Genomic DNA, 15896 nt, shown 5'->3' on the forward strand with positions numbered 1-15896 from the left:
CCTGTTCTTCAGCATTTTATTGATCAATTGAATGATCTTTAGACTTTGCAGGACCTGTAGGAGTTGTTATAGGCTTTTGTTGTTATATTGATTTAACCAAATAAAAGTTGAATCAAACGAATGACAAATGTTGATTATGTGTCAGAGAAGATTTCAAAGATATGAAGAAAAGCATCCTGATGAAAACTCATTGATTAAATTACTGAAGAAATTAATCAATCTGTAACTGCACCTTTTTATGTTTTAAAGTGTATCTCTCTCATAGGTATTCATACAAAGCCAATGAGAGTTGTACTAGTTCAACGACATTGATTCAATAATATTATTCAACGAGAATCTAAATTAAATGTTGAGTCAATATTCATTATCTTTTGTACAAATGCAATGCCTCAATTCTCACCATCTTATTTGATTAGGGCAATGGAATACCTTTCAAATTGCCTTTGAAGTTCCATGTGAATATTGCATACCAATGTACCTAGAATACATGGTATTCTAAAGCTGCGTTTACACCAAAGATATTAACAAAATGTTAATAACTAAATCCTTGAAGATTCGATTAGATTGAACGGAACTTGACAAACACATATGTTCATCATGTGTATGATAAGTTATATTCAATTGAATAGAATCTATAAGGATTAAGTTATTAACATTTTTTTAATAACTTTGGCGTAAACGCTGCTTAAGTACCTTGCTGTATCATATTATAATATTTTTATTACAATAATTATCTTTGTTATTGTATGGTTTGTTTGTTTTTAATCAAAATCATATCACTTGCTTTAAATTGCAATGTTGATGAAATCAAAATTTTTGTTGTTTCTATAGTAATATAAACCTCGGTAAACAAACACACAGAAAATGAACCTATAAAAATGTTTTTTCACAAAATGAACTAAATTTATAAATAAAGACTTTAATTAGGTTTGATTAGTCAGAGTGAGATAAAAGGTTAAAATGGAACCAAAATATTCCAGAAGGTCTCGAAGTGTTAGTAGAAATTCTATGAAGGAAAGACACTATGATTTTCATCAACAAACCAATCTAGATACAGGTTTCATGAACCAACACTCAAATACTGGCAATACTAAAGCAAAGGTGGGTTGATGTATTTTTGATTAAAATTGTTATTATCATGTCTTTGACTTGTATGAATTTTTATGATCTAGAAATTTCTAGATCTTGCAAGTTTACCTATGTGTTTTGATTCTCAGTTTTCTCCAATCGATGTGTATTTTATGTATATTTGCAACCCACAATGCTGAGGGCTTTACAAAACTAGCGACAGGTAGTTAGGTTTACACAGGTGTAAAACTAGACAGGTTAGTAGGTTGACAAAACTAGGCTGACTAATTTGTAATATTACTGTCATTTAGAAAAACCCCATTTTATACAATATGTCAAAGACTACGTCATTATTGCAGTCAATTAGTACATTGCTAGTCCTAGTTATTGTGCTATGGGGAGGGGGGTGGACTGTTGTTTCCTGTAGATGTTTCTACTCAAATATTCTAGTCAAAAAGAATAATTTAAAACTAGGATCAGGAATAATTAAGTTTTCATTCCACGACATTAGTCTTTATTGAATTTTAATAAAAAATTGAAATTCAGATTGCTCAAAAATGGTATACCGTAGTGTGAAACATTACATAAATGCAAATTATTAAATATCAATATTAATTCTTAATTCAATAATACATGGAGTAGGAAACGCACGATGAGATTTGTAGTTTTCAATATTTCTATATTACTAGTCAATTTTACGTAGAACAAAATCAAGTACGTAGACTCATCCACTTTGAGCAATCCCTTAATATTGGCTTGCCATACTCCATAATGCTAATAGTGTAATATTTTCTTGGATATACTGGTAATTTAAATTAATTATTGCTCATAATGACACTGATCCTACCAGTATGACTTGAGATTCGAATAATATTTGCTCAGATATTATGTTGGTATTAACAGCAATACTGTTGTGAGTACAAGAAAGTATGGAAACCAGAGTTCAGCTCTAGTTTTTTTTCAATGGACGAATATGATTCAAGATTCAACTCTAACGAAGCTTGTGATAACCCAGCACTCTCCGATGACGAAAAAGAACAAAAAAGAACATCTAGAGTAAAATTTGCAAATCCTTTAGTGAGGAGACATAGCTCACTTTCAAGACTGGATAGTGGAGAAAATATTGAAGAAACGTCGAAATCATCAGGCTACAACGTCACTGATATCGATAAAATTCGTAGCATACATCCTGGAGCAGAAAATTCCATGACATCTTCTGCTGGAAGACTCCATGGCTCAAAAAACAATGTGAATAGGTATTTCAGGAATATTGAAAAATGTGGAAAAAAGACAATAGATTCTTTATCAAATCTCTCAGAAGTTCAAAAGAACTTCGAGAATGTTATGCTGAAGAAAGTGAAGCGATGTATGCCTGAATTGGCAACTCGGGAGATAAAAGAACATTTTTTCAGATCTAAAAAACCTCCCGAATTTAATTTCAAACCTGAATATACTGAGGAACCAGACTTTAGTACTGAAAAATTGGAAAGCAATCAAACCAATGACGGTGACTCCAATTTGATGGATAATACTAAAAAAGATACAATTATTTACTCATATAGAGAAATAATTTCCAGTGAAGTTCCATGCTCTAAATATATTGAACAAGAATCCACAGAAAGAACATTGCAGACGGGAACCACCTTTGATGACGATATTGCTGAAGTAGACGAGAAAATGGAGCGAATTTTGAAAGCGAGCTCAAAAGTTCTTGAAAGTCTCAATTGGAAAAACTGATTATTAGGAAATTATGTATTTATTCTATATTGATCTATATTGAAAGCTTTTAAAATGTCAATAAACAAAGCTGTTCGAATGATTCTATTCCCCTGGATATTAGTTTATTTTTGAACTCCGTCAAGTTGATTATGTATCAATAGGCTATAATATTATAAACTACTCATAGGCTAGATATTCATCCAAATAAATTTGAAAATACAAGCATTTGATAGTTGTGTGGAATAGAAACATTCAACATTGTCTGGAATGTTTTCATTTTGACTTCAATTCAGTTTCAACTTTCAAGTCAGCTCATATATCTTGAGCTCATATATGAGCTCACTATATCTTGATGTGCAGATGGGAAATGAAGAGTTGAATTCATATTGAATGAGTCAACATGGATGTTGATGCCCAGTTTTATCAAGCTCTGTCAAGACATTAGAAATTGGTCAAACCGGGTACGCTAGGTGTAAATCGTAGGTGGTTTGACCATGTTCGAATGTCTTGACCGAGCTTCGTAAAACTGGGCATCAAACTCCATTTTGAATTTTTGACTCATTCAATATGAATTTAACTCTTCATTTCCAGTCTGCAGATCATTTCATAGTAAACTCATGTGTATTTCTGACTGAATAAATTGAGTTGATTCAGAAATTCAATTAATACTTTGTGAGGAGGAATAATTTAGTATCATGATCAATCTTTGCCTCACACAATCAATAATCTATAATGATGTGATGAAATGTAAATAACATGAAAGAAATGGTGAAGGATTGAGAAGTACTATCCACAGGAGCCCCGTGATTCTAATGGATTAAAAACACTTCTACTATAATATCTCTGTATTGATAGTTGTTTAATCTTATAATCTATATTTTTTATTTTCTTTTTTAGTTTATTTTTGAACTCCGTCAAGTTGATTACCTATCAATAGGCTATAATAGTATAACCTACTCATAGGCTAGATATTCATCCAAATAAATTTGAAAATCTATGTGTAATCTGTTTGAAGAGCTTACAGAATGCATTATACAGGAAAGCTATCTCCATCAAGCTGAGAGATATCAAAGGATGTGGAATAGGGAGATATCTTCAAAATTATCGACAAAAATATATCTTCATTAAGCTTCTATAGTATCCAATACTGTTATCGACCTCTCAGTAATCAAATCATTATCGAATGGATGCAATCTGTATTTGAGTGAGTTCGTGTTCAGAGAATAGTCTCACAGTTTAAAGTGATTTATAAAATGGGCCTACATTCCAGTTGAGAGTTGGAGCCGGTTCTCCACTCTTTCAAATGCTTGATAACAAAATCCTGTACTTTGTATCCTATTAGACGTTAGCGTTGTAACAAATCGTTAAAAAACTTGGATGTTCATCTTCAACTTTGAAGCACCTTGCACCTAGTTTTATATTCAGACTTATTTTGGGATGAGAAAGGCTTCCATGATTGACCTCGATCCTTGATGTAACTCATTTGTACCTCATTGGAAAAGTCTTCATCTAATAGCCTAGGTGTGGTGGGCTGTACCTACTTTATCCTATCAGAATTACAGACGCTTGTAGCCGACCGAATATTATGTAATCACGTTTTTTGTTTTTACAAGTGTAGCCTAGACCCATAATACTAACTGGGCTCCTTTTCTGTCAATGACATTTACTTGTTCGTTTCTCTGGTTAATTCATTTGGGTTGATGTCAAACGAGGCAAACGACAGAAGAGTCCTGCGACAGTCGAGACCAGCGACGTTAGAGACCTGCGACATTTGAGGCCAGCGAGGGTAGAGGACTCTTGATAAAGAATCATAATTTTGTCAAAGCCCTTGCGTTAGGCGACAGTTGAGGCCTCTCTAATTTTTGTACAGCCCCGACAGTCGAGACCTGCGACCGTAGAGGACTCCTGAAAAAGAGGCCACCAAAAGAATTACCGTACCTATCAATTAATTAGTATGGATTTACCAGCAATTAAATATATATTATATCCCATTATTCCTTTCATCTTATGAATAAGTATTGCAACTTTACATCCGTAAATATACCTTAGTTGCTTCTTCATAAAAAACGAAATTTTCAAACTCGTAAATACCTTTGATATTCGGATGTCAAATTCTCAGTACATCATAGATGTAGTATATTATTCAACAAATCAATTTCCTGTTACAAATCAATAACTTTTATTAATTTCACACATTCACATTTTATTGATTTATACATTGTAGTCCAGTCAAGGAAAGATTATAGAGGGAAAAGTTTGAAAGACAATTTTTGACCCCGCATTACTGTTAGGGTGGTGAGGGTAGTAAGGAGGTAAACATATCAAAACTCCCCACCTCTACCCCTTGTGATAAGGGGGTGTGGGTGGTTCAAAGGTACCATTTTTTAGTTTCTCGCATTTAACAAGAAAACTATGTATCTTACGGACATAACTGTTGAGGAGTTAAGCTTACTTAATTTCCTACAATATTCATATCTCAACTTTTTCTATATATTCTCCAGTTCCCGAGATATTCGCTCTTGAAGGTGTGTAATTGTTAAAATGACAGGTTTTTATCCAATGTTTTGCTCTTTCAGGGCTTATAACTCTCCAACGATGCATCATAAAAACTGATGCTAATCGTAGTTTTGTAGAGCATTGAATTCTATTTGAAATGATCATTTCACTATTCTAAGTTTTCCTCTCATTGTTATAGCAGCTTCAATGTGGGGGTGAAATTTTCATTGCTGCAACATATTGATCGTTTGACAATGACATTTGAAGGGTGTTTGTGACACAATATTTGACTTTGCAGCTCAATTCGGACTAGTAAGTAGGTGAACATAGCAAAAGAGCGCATCTTTATCCCCTCTGTGGAAGGTGTGGAACTGCTAAGTTGACACTTGTTGCAGCAATGAAAATTTCACCCCCTACATTGAAGCTGCTACAACAATGAAAGGAAAACATGTAATAGTGAAATAATACATAATTTTAAAGAGAATTCAATGCTCTACAAAACTACGATAAGCATCAGTTTTTATGATGCATCGTTGGAGAGTTATAAGCCCTGAAAGAGCAAAACATTGGATAAAAACCTGTCATTTTAACAATTACACACCTTCAAGAGCGAATATCTCGCGAACTGTTGGGAATACCACAAAATTCCACTGAACAAAAAGTGTAGATAATTCATTAAGCTTAATTTTTGAAATAGTTAGTTATGTCTTGTTAGTTAAGGGTAAAAATAGAAAAAAATTGGTGGCAAACGTGTTTTTTCAAAAATATCACACCTTCAAGAGCGGATATCTTGAAAACTAGAGGAGATATAAAAAAAGTTGTGGAATGAATATTGTAGGATATTATTTAAGGATATTATTTAGGATATTATTATAATTTGTTATATGACAGTAATGCCCTTAGGAGACATAGTTTTCGAGTTTTTTTCGAGAAACCAAAAAATGGTACCTTAAAACTACCCCCACCCCCTTAGCACAGTGGGTAGTGGTGGGGACCTTTGATATGTTCACCTTCTTACCACCCTTAACAGAACTGTGGGGTCAAAAATTGTCTTGCAAACATTTCGCTCTATACCCTTTTTCAGCATTCATTGCCTGGACTACTGAGCTTTTCTCGTAAAAACTAAATTGTTTATTTATTTCATTAACGATGTTGCTTATTGAATTAATCACATGATTACTTTCATAATTATGATGATAGCATCATACGTCAAAATAGAATTACCATCGCTACAATCTCATATCCTACACTCGGCCATTCTGACAAATTGGCTTGCTCTCAAGCCATAAAATAAATGCATATGAAAACGATTACAAACATAAACAGAACATTGGAAATAAAACAAACATAAACAAAACACACAAGATGAAACGAACGTGAACAAAACATAACACTGCATTACACGCACCACTGCTTCATAAGACTGACTTTCTTTAGCTGTTGGGGTACTTTAAATTGCTTTTTCATTAATTTTCTTCTCATTGTTGAGTATGCATCAACTCATACATATTCTTCATTCTATAATTATTCTTATCAATTTCACTTTTTCCAATACTAGCCAATATTTCTTTTTCATTTCTTTCTGAATTCATACCTTGCCTTTCTTCCATTTCCACATCTTTCTCATCTTTCCTCATTTTTTGTACATTCTCACTCCATTCTCCAAGTTTTTCTTCAATTTCATAATTTGTTTTAATTCCATTTTCCTCTCCACTATTCCATCTAAGTTCCCTTTCCACCTCATCATCACCCTCTTCCTTCCTCTTTCCACCATTTCCAATGTGCAGATGATTGTGGGCTAAAGATTTTAAACTTACATAACCATTAATACCTGCCAAATATCATCGAATTCTATCAAATCAACGCGTTTGGCCGTAATTGCGTTAAATATAGACAGACAAAAGAAAATCCGAGTTAAAACATAGAACCTCACTACGTACGGTCAATTATTTCTAATTTCGTCTGGGTGTTGTTTAGGCTACCCAATTGTGTAATCACATAGTAGGCTATCTTTGAGGAGCATTAACATATCAAATTTGGAATGTTAATTTGCCTTTAGTATTATATTTTCTATTGAACAACCTTATCTTGTGTTGTGCGATTACATATTATTATCATTGGAGAACATGTAGGTATCAAATGTGGAGTAGCCTACTTATTTGCCTCATTATTATTGTACTTTCCAGTGTACAACGTTAAATTGTGAATAATTTAACAATACGATTTCTACAAGAAAAATGAGCTTCTCAAACTTTTCATAGCTCCGTGGTAATGACTTGTCTATAATTTTTCATGTTTCTTATTGTCACATAGAAAATAATTATTTTTTTTTTTTTGGTTAGTTAACTGAAGATACCATGGTTGAAATATGAACTAGTTTCTATTCCAATGAACAGGTAGTTGTCAGGGCAGCAAGACTTCTGAGGCCTATGTTTTGGGCTATGAATACAGCGACCACATAGTACAAATAGGTACAATTTGTACTATGTGGTTTCTGTATGAATAGGCCTTTGTCCTATTCAATAGGAAATCTAATTATAAATCACAAGATATTTTGAGGTTTCTCTGTAGTTTCTGATGTTACAGAACAATTGGCAATAAATAAGAGATTCAAAATAGTAAGTAAAAGTAGTTTGGCGACAGAAGAGGATTCTTCAATTTTCGTACACTCCCGACAGTCGAGCGCTACGACCGTAGAGGACTGTAAAACAGTCCTCTACTGTCGCAGGCCTCGACTGTCGTCGGTCTCGACTGTCGAGCCCCCTTTCATTTAAATGAATACGTTATATTGCACTCACTCGTTCCCATAGACAAATTAAAATATATTTTTTAAAATTACAATATAATAGTGCCGTCTTCTAAAATAGGGCTGTATTAGGATTACATTATTGGTTACTATTTATATACATACCTCACCGACAGATTGAGGGTCAGTTTTTTCATCCTTCTATTGCGACCTAACTAATTTTCCACACCTCAGGAATTACAAATTCTCCTTGATTGTGTCTCTTCGTGAATAGTTTGCGATTAGCTTGTTTTCAAACTTAGCTCATCTCTGTGTGACAATATTTGTGCAATTCAACAATTTCATAAATAGAGGAATAGAATACTAGAAAGTAAACAATAGTCTAATAGTCTCATTTATCAAAGATTTCCATTCACTATCACTAGTATACCATATATCATTATTGGATACAAATATTGTTAGTTATTGGAAAGTTTTTACAGCCTCACAGATTTTATAGAATTGATGAACTTATACGATTCCTACCAAATCACAAAAATTAAGGAAGATAATTTCGGCAAAAATAATAAAATTTCTGTTAAGATTTCATATTCGACGTGAGAGACAAGTGCAATATGAGAAATAATATGTTCTGAGGTGGCAGACTGAAGTGAAATGGAACCACGAATGATGGAAACTTGCGTTGTCAGGTGAGGACGGAGGATAGCAGGCATTTCCCGTCCAATTTCTACAGACCATTTGCGCAGCCTAATGATTTCCTGACTCATTCTTGCGCAGTTTCTGAGTAAAGCTAAGAATCGAGAGGAGGGGAAGCAATAGTGAGAAGGAGGATGAGGAGGACATCGCGACCAGGCGGCAACAATAATTACTATTTTTATTATTATCATTATTACTTTCTTCTTCTTCTCCTCCTCCTCCTCCACGACTGCAGAGATGCGGCAACGTGGGAACGCCAAACCAACCGACAATTATTATTGCAAGTACTGATAGGAAGGTGGAAAAGAAGAGAAAGAATTGAAAGATAAAGAAAACGAGGACGCATGAGTAGTGCAAGGAGCAGGGAAGTGAGTCGCTGCAACCCAGTATTTTCACAACAAATCAGAACGATTTTCTCAAAATGAATAATTTCTTGCACAGTGAATAGATTCAACTTACATTTAAACCACTACAAAATGATGAAAATCTGATGCTTAAGCTGCGTTTAAACCAATGTTATTAACAAAATGTTAATAACTTAATCCTTATAGATTCTATTAGATTTGGTTGAACATACAACTTGTTGGCAGATTTATTTTCAAATTAACTTCATTTGAATCATTGGGATTGAAACATTATGGTTTGGAAGTCAATTGAATAAATATCATTTGAAAGAGATTTCTATGCTCAAATTAATAATTTTTTGAACAACTGTTCCGTAGTGTATCATCTTTATGTGTATTTTAGTTGCTCCATGGAAAATTGCAATCTCTGAGTGCATTGCAATCAAGCTGTTAGCAATAGGGACAAAGCTTTTCATACGCTTTCTGCACTTCAAAACTTTCCATTCTTTCACCAAGTAAGATAACATCTTTAGTCAACGCCTCTTTCCGTGGCTAGAACGCTGAAAATGCACGTCATTAGTGTAAAATGTTTACAGTGCAAAACGAGTTGAAGGTGCAATTTCAATTTGGTGTAAAACTATAGGTACCATTCTTTATAATCAACTTCTCTATTTCAATAACATAATACGTTATTACACATAACATATGGTGGATGGATTTGTTCAACTCCTCGAATACACAATGATGCTTTCCACCTCTTCTCCTTTCGTTTTCAATTCAAGTTCCAGTCGAGAACTCTAGTAGGAAAAATGAATCTGGATTATAAATAGCTGTATAAATATATGCTACTCTGATCTATCTCCTCTTTGGATTGGATTCATTGGAAAAGAAGAGTTGTAGGAGACCAAAAGATTGGTTCTGCTTGTAACTATAAAAACGGTAAAATAATCCAAGAATTGATTTTCAAGAGCTATAACAATAGAGTTTGTATCAAGTAATGCATTTTCAGCTCTCTTTCAGCTACAGGTGTGATAAGAGTCATTTCCTTTGTATGACCTTTCATTCGACAATTCCATTTTTATAAAATATCCTATGTATCGCCTTTTGTTCTTTGAACCGATTAGGTTGTTACATAATTGAGGTTGTTAATAGTTTGTGGCTTAAACTATTTAGTTTACGATTTGTGCTTGAATTTTGTCAATGGCAAATCAACACTAAAACGTTTGGCACATCAATTATTTGTAAACCTATATTTCCATTGAGCATTTCTGTCGCCAAGTATAGAGAAGGAATGCAACGACTTGGCGTAGGCAGGCTAATAAAATGCTTTCGAAGTCGGCTGCGGTACACTAACTAAAAGAGAAAGCAGTGCATAATTCACGCACATGAGCCTAGGTTAGTTCACAGCTAATCCACCATAAAAGGCCTGTCTCATACTCATGATAAATGATAAGAGCCGGTATCACTCATTCTACAACCAACCTACTCTCCGTGCGCATCACGAATGTTCCTCAAGTCATATTTTTGAGGACCATAATTTACTCCAGTGCATATGGTGGTAACAACTGCTAGATGAAAAGGAACTCAATAGATGTTCTTCAGATTGTCACTAGTCACAAAGAGTTATTAAACTTTTACTTGCTCTATCTTACTTGATATCTTAAGTTCTTCTGTTAGTAAAGTCAATTTAGGCATTAAAATGCAGACATATTTAGAAGGGAAAGTAGTCAAAACTACAGTAACTATATTACCCACAGTATGGCCATTGTAATTTTTTTTCCCGCCGCCGCCATGAAGATTCCAAATATTTGAAATATAGTTACTGTAGTCAACACTTATAGGAGTCTAGTGATGATAGCGTAAGTGATAGTGATAAGCGTAAGAGATTGAGTTTATTATAAATTTATTTCTGAATCGAGTTATTCATACATATTTTGTTATCAAACATATCTGATAACAACTATTCAAGCAGAAGAAGCATCAAGTCTACATTTTTTGAAAATGATAGGCTTCTAATCTGTGAAAAAAGCATACACCTTACCATATATCGATCATATTACATATTACCATAGATCGATCAGATCTTTTTGAAAAGTAAGCATTGTCTATTCAAATCAGCTATATATAATTGTGCAATCACAGATCACAATGCAGTGATGTGTTGTGTAGAACGTAAGAGCCGGTTGTCATATGGCAGAGATGTTGAATCTGATTCCCAGGATGTTCAGGCTTTATTATTTAATGAAGATTTTTTTCAATCAAAAATTAAAACAGAAACATGGAACGATGTTCTTCAGGAGAACGATCCCAGACTAGCTTTCTCTTTGTTTTATGATAGACTTCGTTCATTATTTGACTCTGCAAAAACTGTTAGGAGAAGGATTAGTAATAATACAAAGAAAATCAAACCTTGGGTGACTAATGGTATTCTTCGATGTATGAGGCGAAGAGACAAAATGTCTCTTAAGGTTCGTAAACAACCATTTAATTTACAGCTGATGGATTGTTTTAAATCATATAATCGAACACTGAAGTCGGCATTGCGAACTCTAAAGGAACAGTATTTCAAGAATAAATTAGTTGAATGTGGAAATAATCTAAGGGCTGTATGGAAGGTTGTGAATGAAGCAACAGATATCCCTTGTAAAACTAATTGTTCTATTAAAGAGTTGGTTACCAAGGATAATCGCATTTTGAGATCTTATCAAGTAAATGAAATAGCAGAGGAGCTTAATGAACATTTTGTGAGTGTTGGTAGAAGAATTTCTGAAAAAATTACTAAGGTAAAGGACAAGATTTTTAGGGAAAAAACTAATAGATTGTTTTGTAATTCGTTTTTCTTTTTTCCTGTCATAGCAGAGGAAATTGATATGTGTATTAAAAACTTGAAGAAAGGGGTAGCATCAGGATTTGATGGAATTTTTTCTAAATGTCTGAGTTCAAATTCTCGCATAATTTCAGTTCCTCTGGCTCATGTAATAAATTTATGCTTTTTGAATGGTGTTTTCCCCGACGAGTTGAAAAAGGCCACTGTTATTCCTTTGCATAAGAATGGTAACAAAAGTGATCCAGGGAACTATCGCCCAATTTCTCTGCTTTCATGTTTGTCAAAGGTGATTGAGAAATGTGTTAAGACTCGTTTGGTCGAATTCTTGGAAAAATATGAAATTTTATCTAATTGCCAATTTGGTTTTCGTAAGGGTGTAAGTACTTCTGATGCTGTATATAATGTTACTAAGAGAATTATTGAAACACTGGACAGGGAAGAAAAATGTATAGCTGTGTTTTTAGATCTCCAGAAGGCTTTTGATACAGTGGACCACAATATTTTATTTTATTTATCTCAGTTGTAGATCACAGGTGGTTGGTGTTGATGGTATAATGAGCTCAGAATTAGAAATTACGATGGGTGTGCCACAGGGAACAGTTCTGGGTCTAATATTATTTTTGATTTACATTAATGACTTACTCAAGATAGAGCTTGAGAGCTGTTCTTTGTTTTCTTTTGCTGACGACACTGTTGCTATTTTCTGTGCATCAAAATGGGAAGATGTTTTTTGTAGAGCTAATGAGGGTTTGAAAGTTATAAAAAACTGGTTAGATTTCAACTTAGTTTAAATATAGCAAAAACTACTGCAGTGTCGTTTTCTTTGACCTCAGCAGGTCAGCCAGATAACCAGGGGAGTTTGGCTTTTCATGAAACTGGATGCGATGATAATATTTGTCTATGTCCTATAATAATATTTAAGAACAGCACCAAATACTTGGGAATAATCATTGATAAGCATTTGAAATGGAGAGACCATATTTCATATTTATGTTCTAGGTTGAGGAAGACGCTGTATAAGTTTGTTCAACTGAGAAATATTTTTACAGTTGAGCAAACTAAAATGGTTTTCTTTGCGCTTGTGCAGTCAGTTGTGCGATATGGTATAATTGGCTGGGGTGGTTGTGGTGTTACTGTTCTTAAGCCTCTTATAGTATTGTATAAGAAAATTATTAAAATATGCTTGAAAAAACCGGTTAGATATCCAACAAATTTGCTGTATAAAGAATTTAATGTTCTCAGTATTGAGCACTTGTATGATCTTGACCTAGCTAGTTTTGTCTATTCGTGGCCCAATAGATTCCCTATAGCCCCTCATGGCGGCTATGTTACTCGTAGACAATCTGAGAGATTTTTGCTAGAACCACCTTGTAGAACAGCGGCTGCCAGTGCTCATGCAGCGTATTATGGTCCTAGACTTTTAAACCGTCTGTTGCTTGAAGTTTCTGGAGCATCCCAATGTATACCAATTTGTTATTATTCTTTCACTTTCAAAACTTTTAGACAGTATCTTCGACACTACTTATTAGGGAGACAAAATGAAGACTAATTTTGATTTATTTCTCAAATCTGTTTGTAAATCTCAATTCTATTCTTAAAATACATATCTTACTTAGTATAACAGAGCAGAAGAGAATTTGTTGTTTTATTTTTAAATATTGGTGATCTTTATCTTTGATGTAGAACATATAGTTGAATCTCAATTAGGCCTATACTGATTACAAGAGCAACATTTGTATGAAAATAGCATAAGAGAATGGAATTTTCTTTTTTCTTTTTTTCTTGATATTGTAATGTGAAATTATAAAATCAAATTATGTTATTAATATTACGATGTATATTAGTATCTTATGCTATCCAACATTCTAGAGATACACCATCCCTCATCACAAGCTTTGCTTAAAGAGGGATGCAACAATATTATTTAGAATATGATATTTTATGTAAATATTCATTATTTTATAAAGAATTTGTATTTTATGTTTGTAAGTATGAATTGTATATTAATTTTTTGTTGACATTAATAAATTGAATTAAATTGAATTGAATATATGTTCTAGTTCAGAGAAGAGATTGAGTACCACTCAGCTTCAGTATCACTCAAAGGAATATTGAGAATTATTTTTATTCAATCTTTATTAGTGGAATGCGATTTGTCAAAAAGTGGAATTATCGGTTCAAATTCAGAGTCGTATTTAATTTGCATCTCACTGTGAAATGAAAAAATCTTTATTAGGCGGAGTAAGGACTTCCAACACTATCATAACATCATCTCCTTCTCATATTCTAACACTATTCACTGATTTGTGTAGTTGAGAAGTTGATATTGTGATAATTATTCATATTGAATGAAAAAGACTAAGAAATTGTCAAAAAAAACACTGATTTATTGATAATTAGAAAGACCGGTTTCGGTTATTACACCATTGTCAATCTCTGATAAACATCCGGTCTTTCTAATTATCAATAAATGAGTGGTTTTTTGACAATTTCTTAATCTTTTTCATTCACTATTCACTGACAAAGTAATGTGTACCCAACTAGCAAACTTTAATAAAGCTGTTCAAAAATGTGTAATTAAGTTGTGCCTCATATAGACAATATCCCGGGAATAGGTAATACCCCGAACAAGTCCCACATTATTGCTGAGAATGAAGCCTCGTGTTTATGTTGTGTATTTTTACATGATTATACTTTTATATTATCATCTAATTGCTTGGAATGAATTTGTAAAAGTTTTTTGTTTTATGAAAATTCAACCATAAAGCAAGTCACTGTAATTCAATTTGAACAATATTTGATCAATTTTGGAGCTCATTACAGTACCGTTTAAGAAAGGGAAATATAGTACAGTATCAATATCAACTTCCAATTGTTTAACTACTCCAGACAGGGTAGTATTGAATTATAGTTATTTCAACAGTGAAACAATATAAATCTGTTATTAAACCTGGAACTCACAATTGTCATTGGCTATGAGACAGGGTGCATCTTGTACATCGTTATTTTTGTTTGAGTATCCATATAAAAGTTGTCTCATATACATTCATATTCAAGCGAGTTGGTGACATGGAAAATAGAATCCTGAATACAGCAGCACATCAGTCCACTAACCTACTAAGCTTACTTATGCCGGTTGATAACTTGAATGTTTATTATAAACTCACTCTTTCCTCGTGTCACTTTTTCTACTCCTACTACGTGATTTGGCTGCTCCAACAGCCCTCATCGTGTGTGGAATTCACAAAAAGTGAGAAAGTTTGGATTGAATATGTTACCGTAAGTCCGCCGGTTTGTGGGAAAAGAGAGCGACATTTTTATGCACTTCACAGGAGTTCTAGTCAGTGTGACCTTGGCCTTCAGATCAAAGCCGTTGCCAATGACTCTATTGTTGCAAATCAGCCAAAGCTCATTCCACTTCCGACCCTTGTCGCTGCTCTGAAATATCATCCTCCAAATATATACATTTCATTGCAATCTATCCTTGATTTAGAGATTTATGTTTTATACAATGTTTCTCTGATTTGACCTGACTGTGATTGATTCTTTTTAATCTCCATTTGACCTGATTGTGATATAAATGTTATCAATTGGTATTGTTTTAATCATCAATAGATATGTTGTTGTTGTTTTTCGGTTATAGTTAAATTTAATTATGATCTAGACTGATTCAGCAGTGGAACAAATAAGCTGTGATAAGATTTATATTGAATAGACTATGGAATGGAACTTATATTAATATTGAATTGACTCTAAATTACTGTATGACGAAACTCTATGTTTGTAAAAACTCCTGAGTTTAAAAAAACATTATTATTATTATTTGAATACTCCTCAATTAGCTCTAATTAGTCTATTCAATATAAATATTATCACAGCTTATTTGTTCCACTGCTGAATCAGTCTAGATCATAATTAAATTTAACTATAACCGAAAAACAACAACAACATATCTATTGATGATTAAAACAATACCAATTGATAACATTTATATCACAGT

At 33.3% G+C, this 15896-nt stretch overlaps 2 protein-coding genes across 2 annotated transcripts in view; both read left to right on the forward strand.

Annotated features, from left to right (window-relative positions):
• LOC111050323 (hillarin) overlaps window positions 1-15896 on the forward strand; it is a 132964-nt gene that overhangs the window by 16988 nt on the left and 100080 nt on the right. The window lies entirely within an intron of this gene.
• Window positions 648-3061, forward strand: LOC111050324. The gene is made up of 2 exons (XM_022336625.2): window positions 648-1101; window positions 1972-3061. Exons 1-2 carry the CDS (start codon window positions 961-963, stop codon window positions 2803-2805), a joined length of 975 nt encoding a protein of 324 aa, XP_022192317.2. The 5' UTR covers window positions 648-960; the 3' UTR covers window positions 2806-3061.

This window comes from Nilaparvata lugens, chromosome 2, assembly GCF_014356525.2.
Source record: "Nilaparvata lugens isolate BPH chromosome 2, ASM1435652v1, whole genome shotgun sequence".
Lineage (NCBI taxonomy): Eukaryota > Metazoa > Arthropoda > Insecta > Hemiptera > Delphacidae > Nilaparvata > Nilaparvata lugens.

Bases quoted from the DNA above. Each gene is read 5' to 3' on its own strand.
- LOC111050324 (XM_022336625.2), top strand. From the start codon at position 961: ATGGAACCAAAATATTCCAGAAGGTCTCGAAGTGTTAGTAGAAATTCT. The intron at 1,102-1,971 runs GTGGGTTGATGT...TGGTATTAACAG, and splicing joins CTGGCAATACTAAAGCAAAG to CAATACTGTTGTGAGTACAA.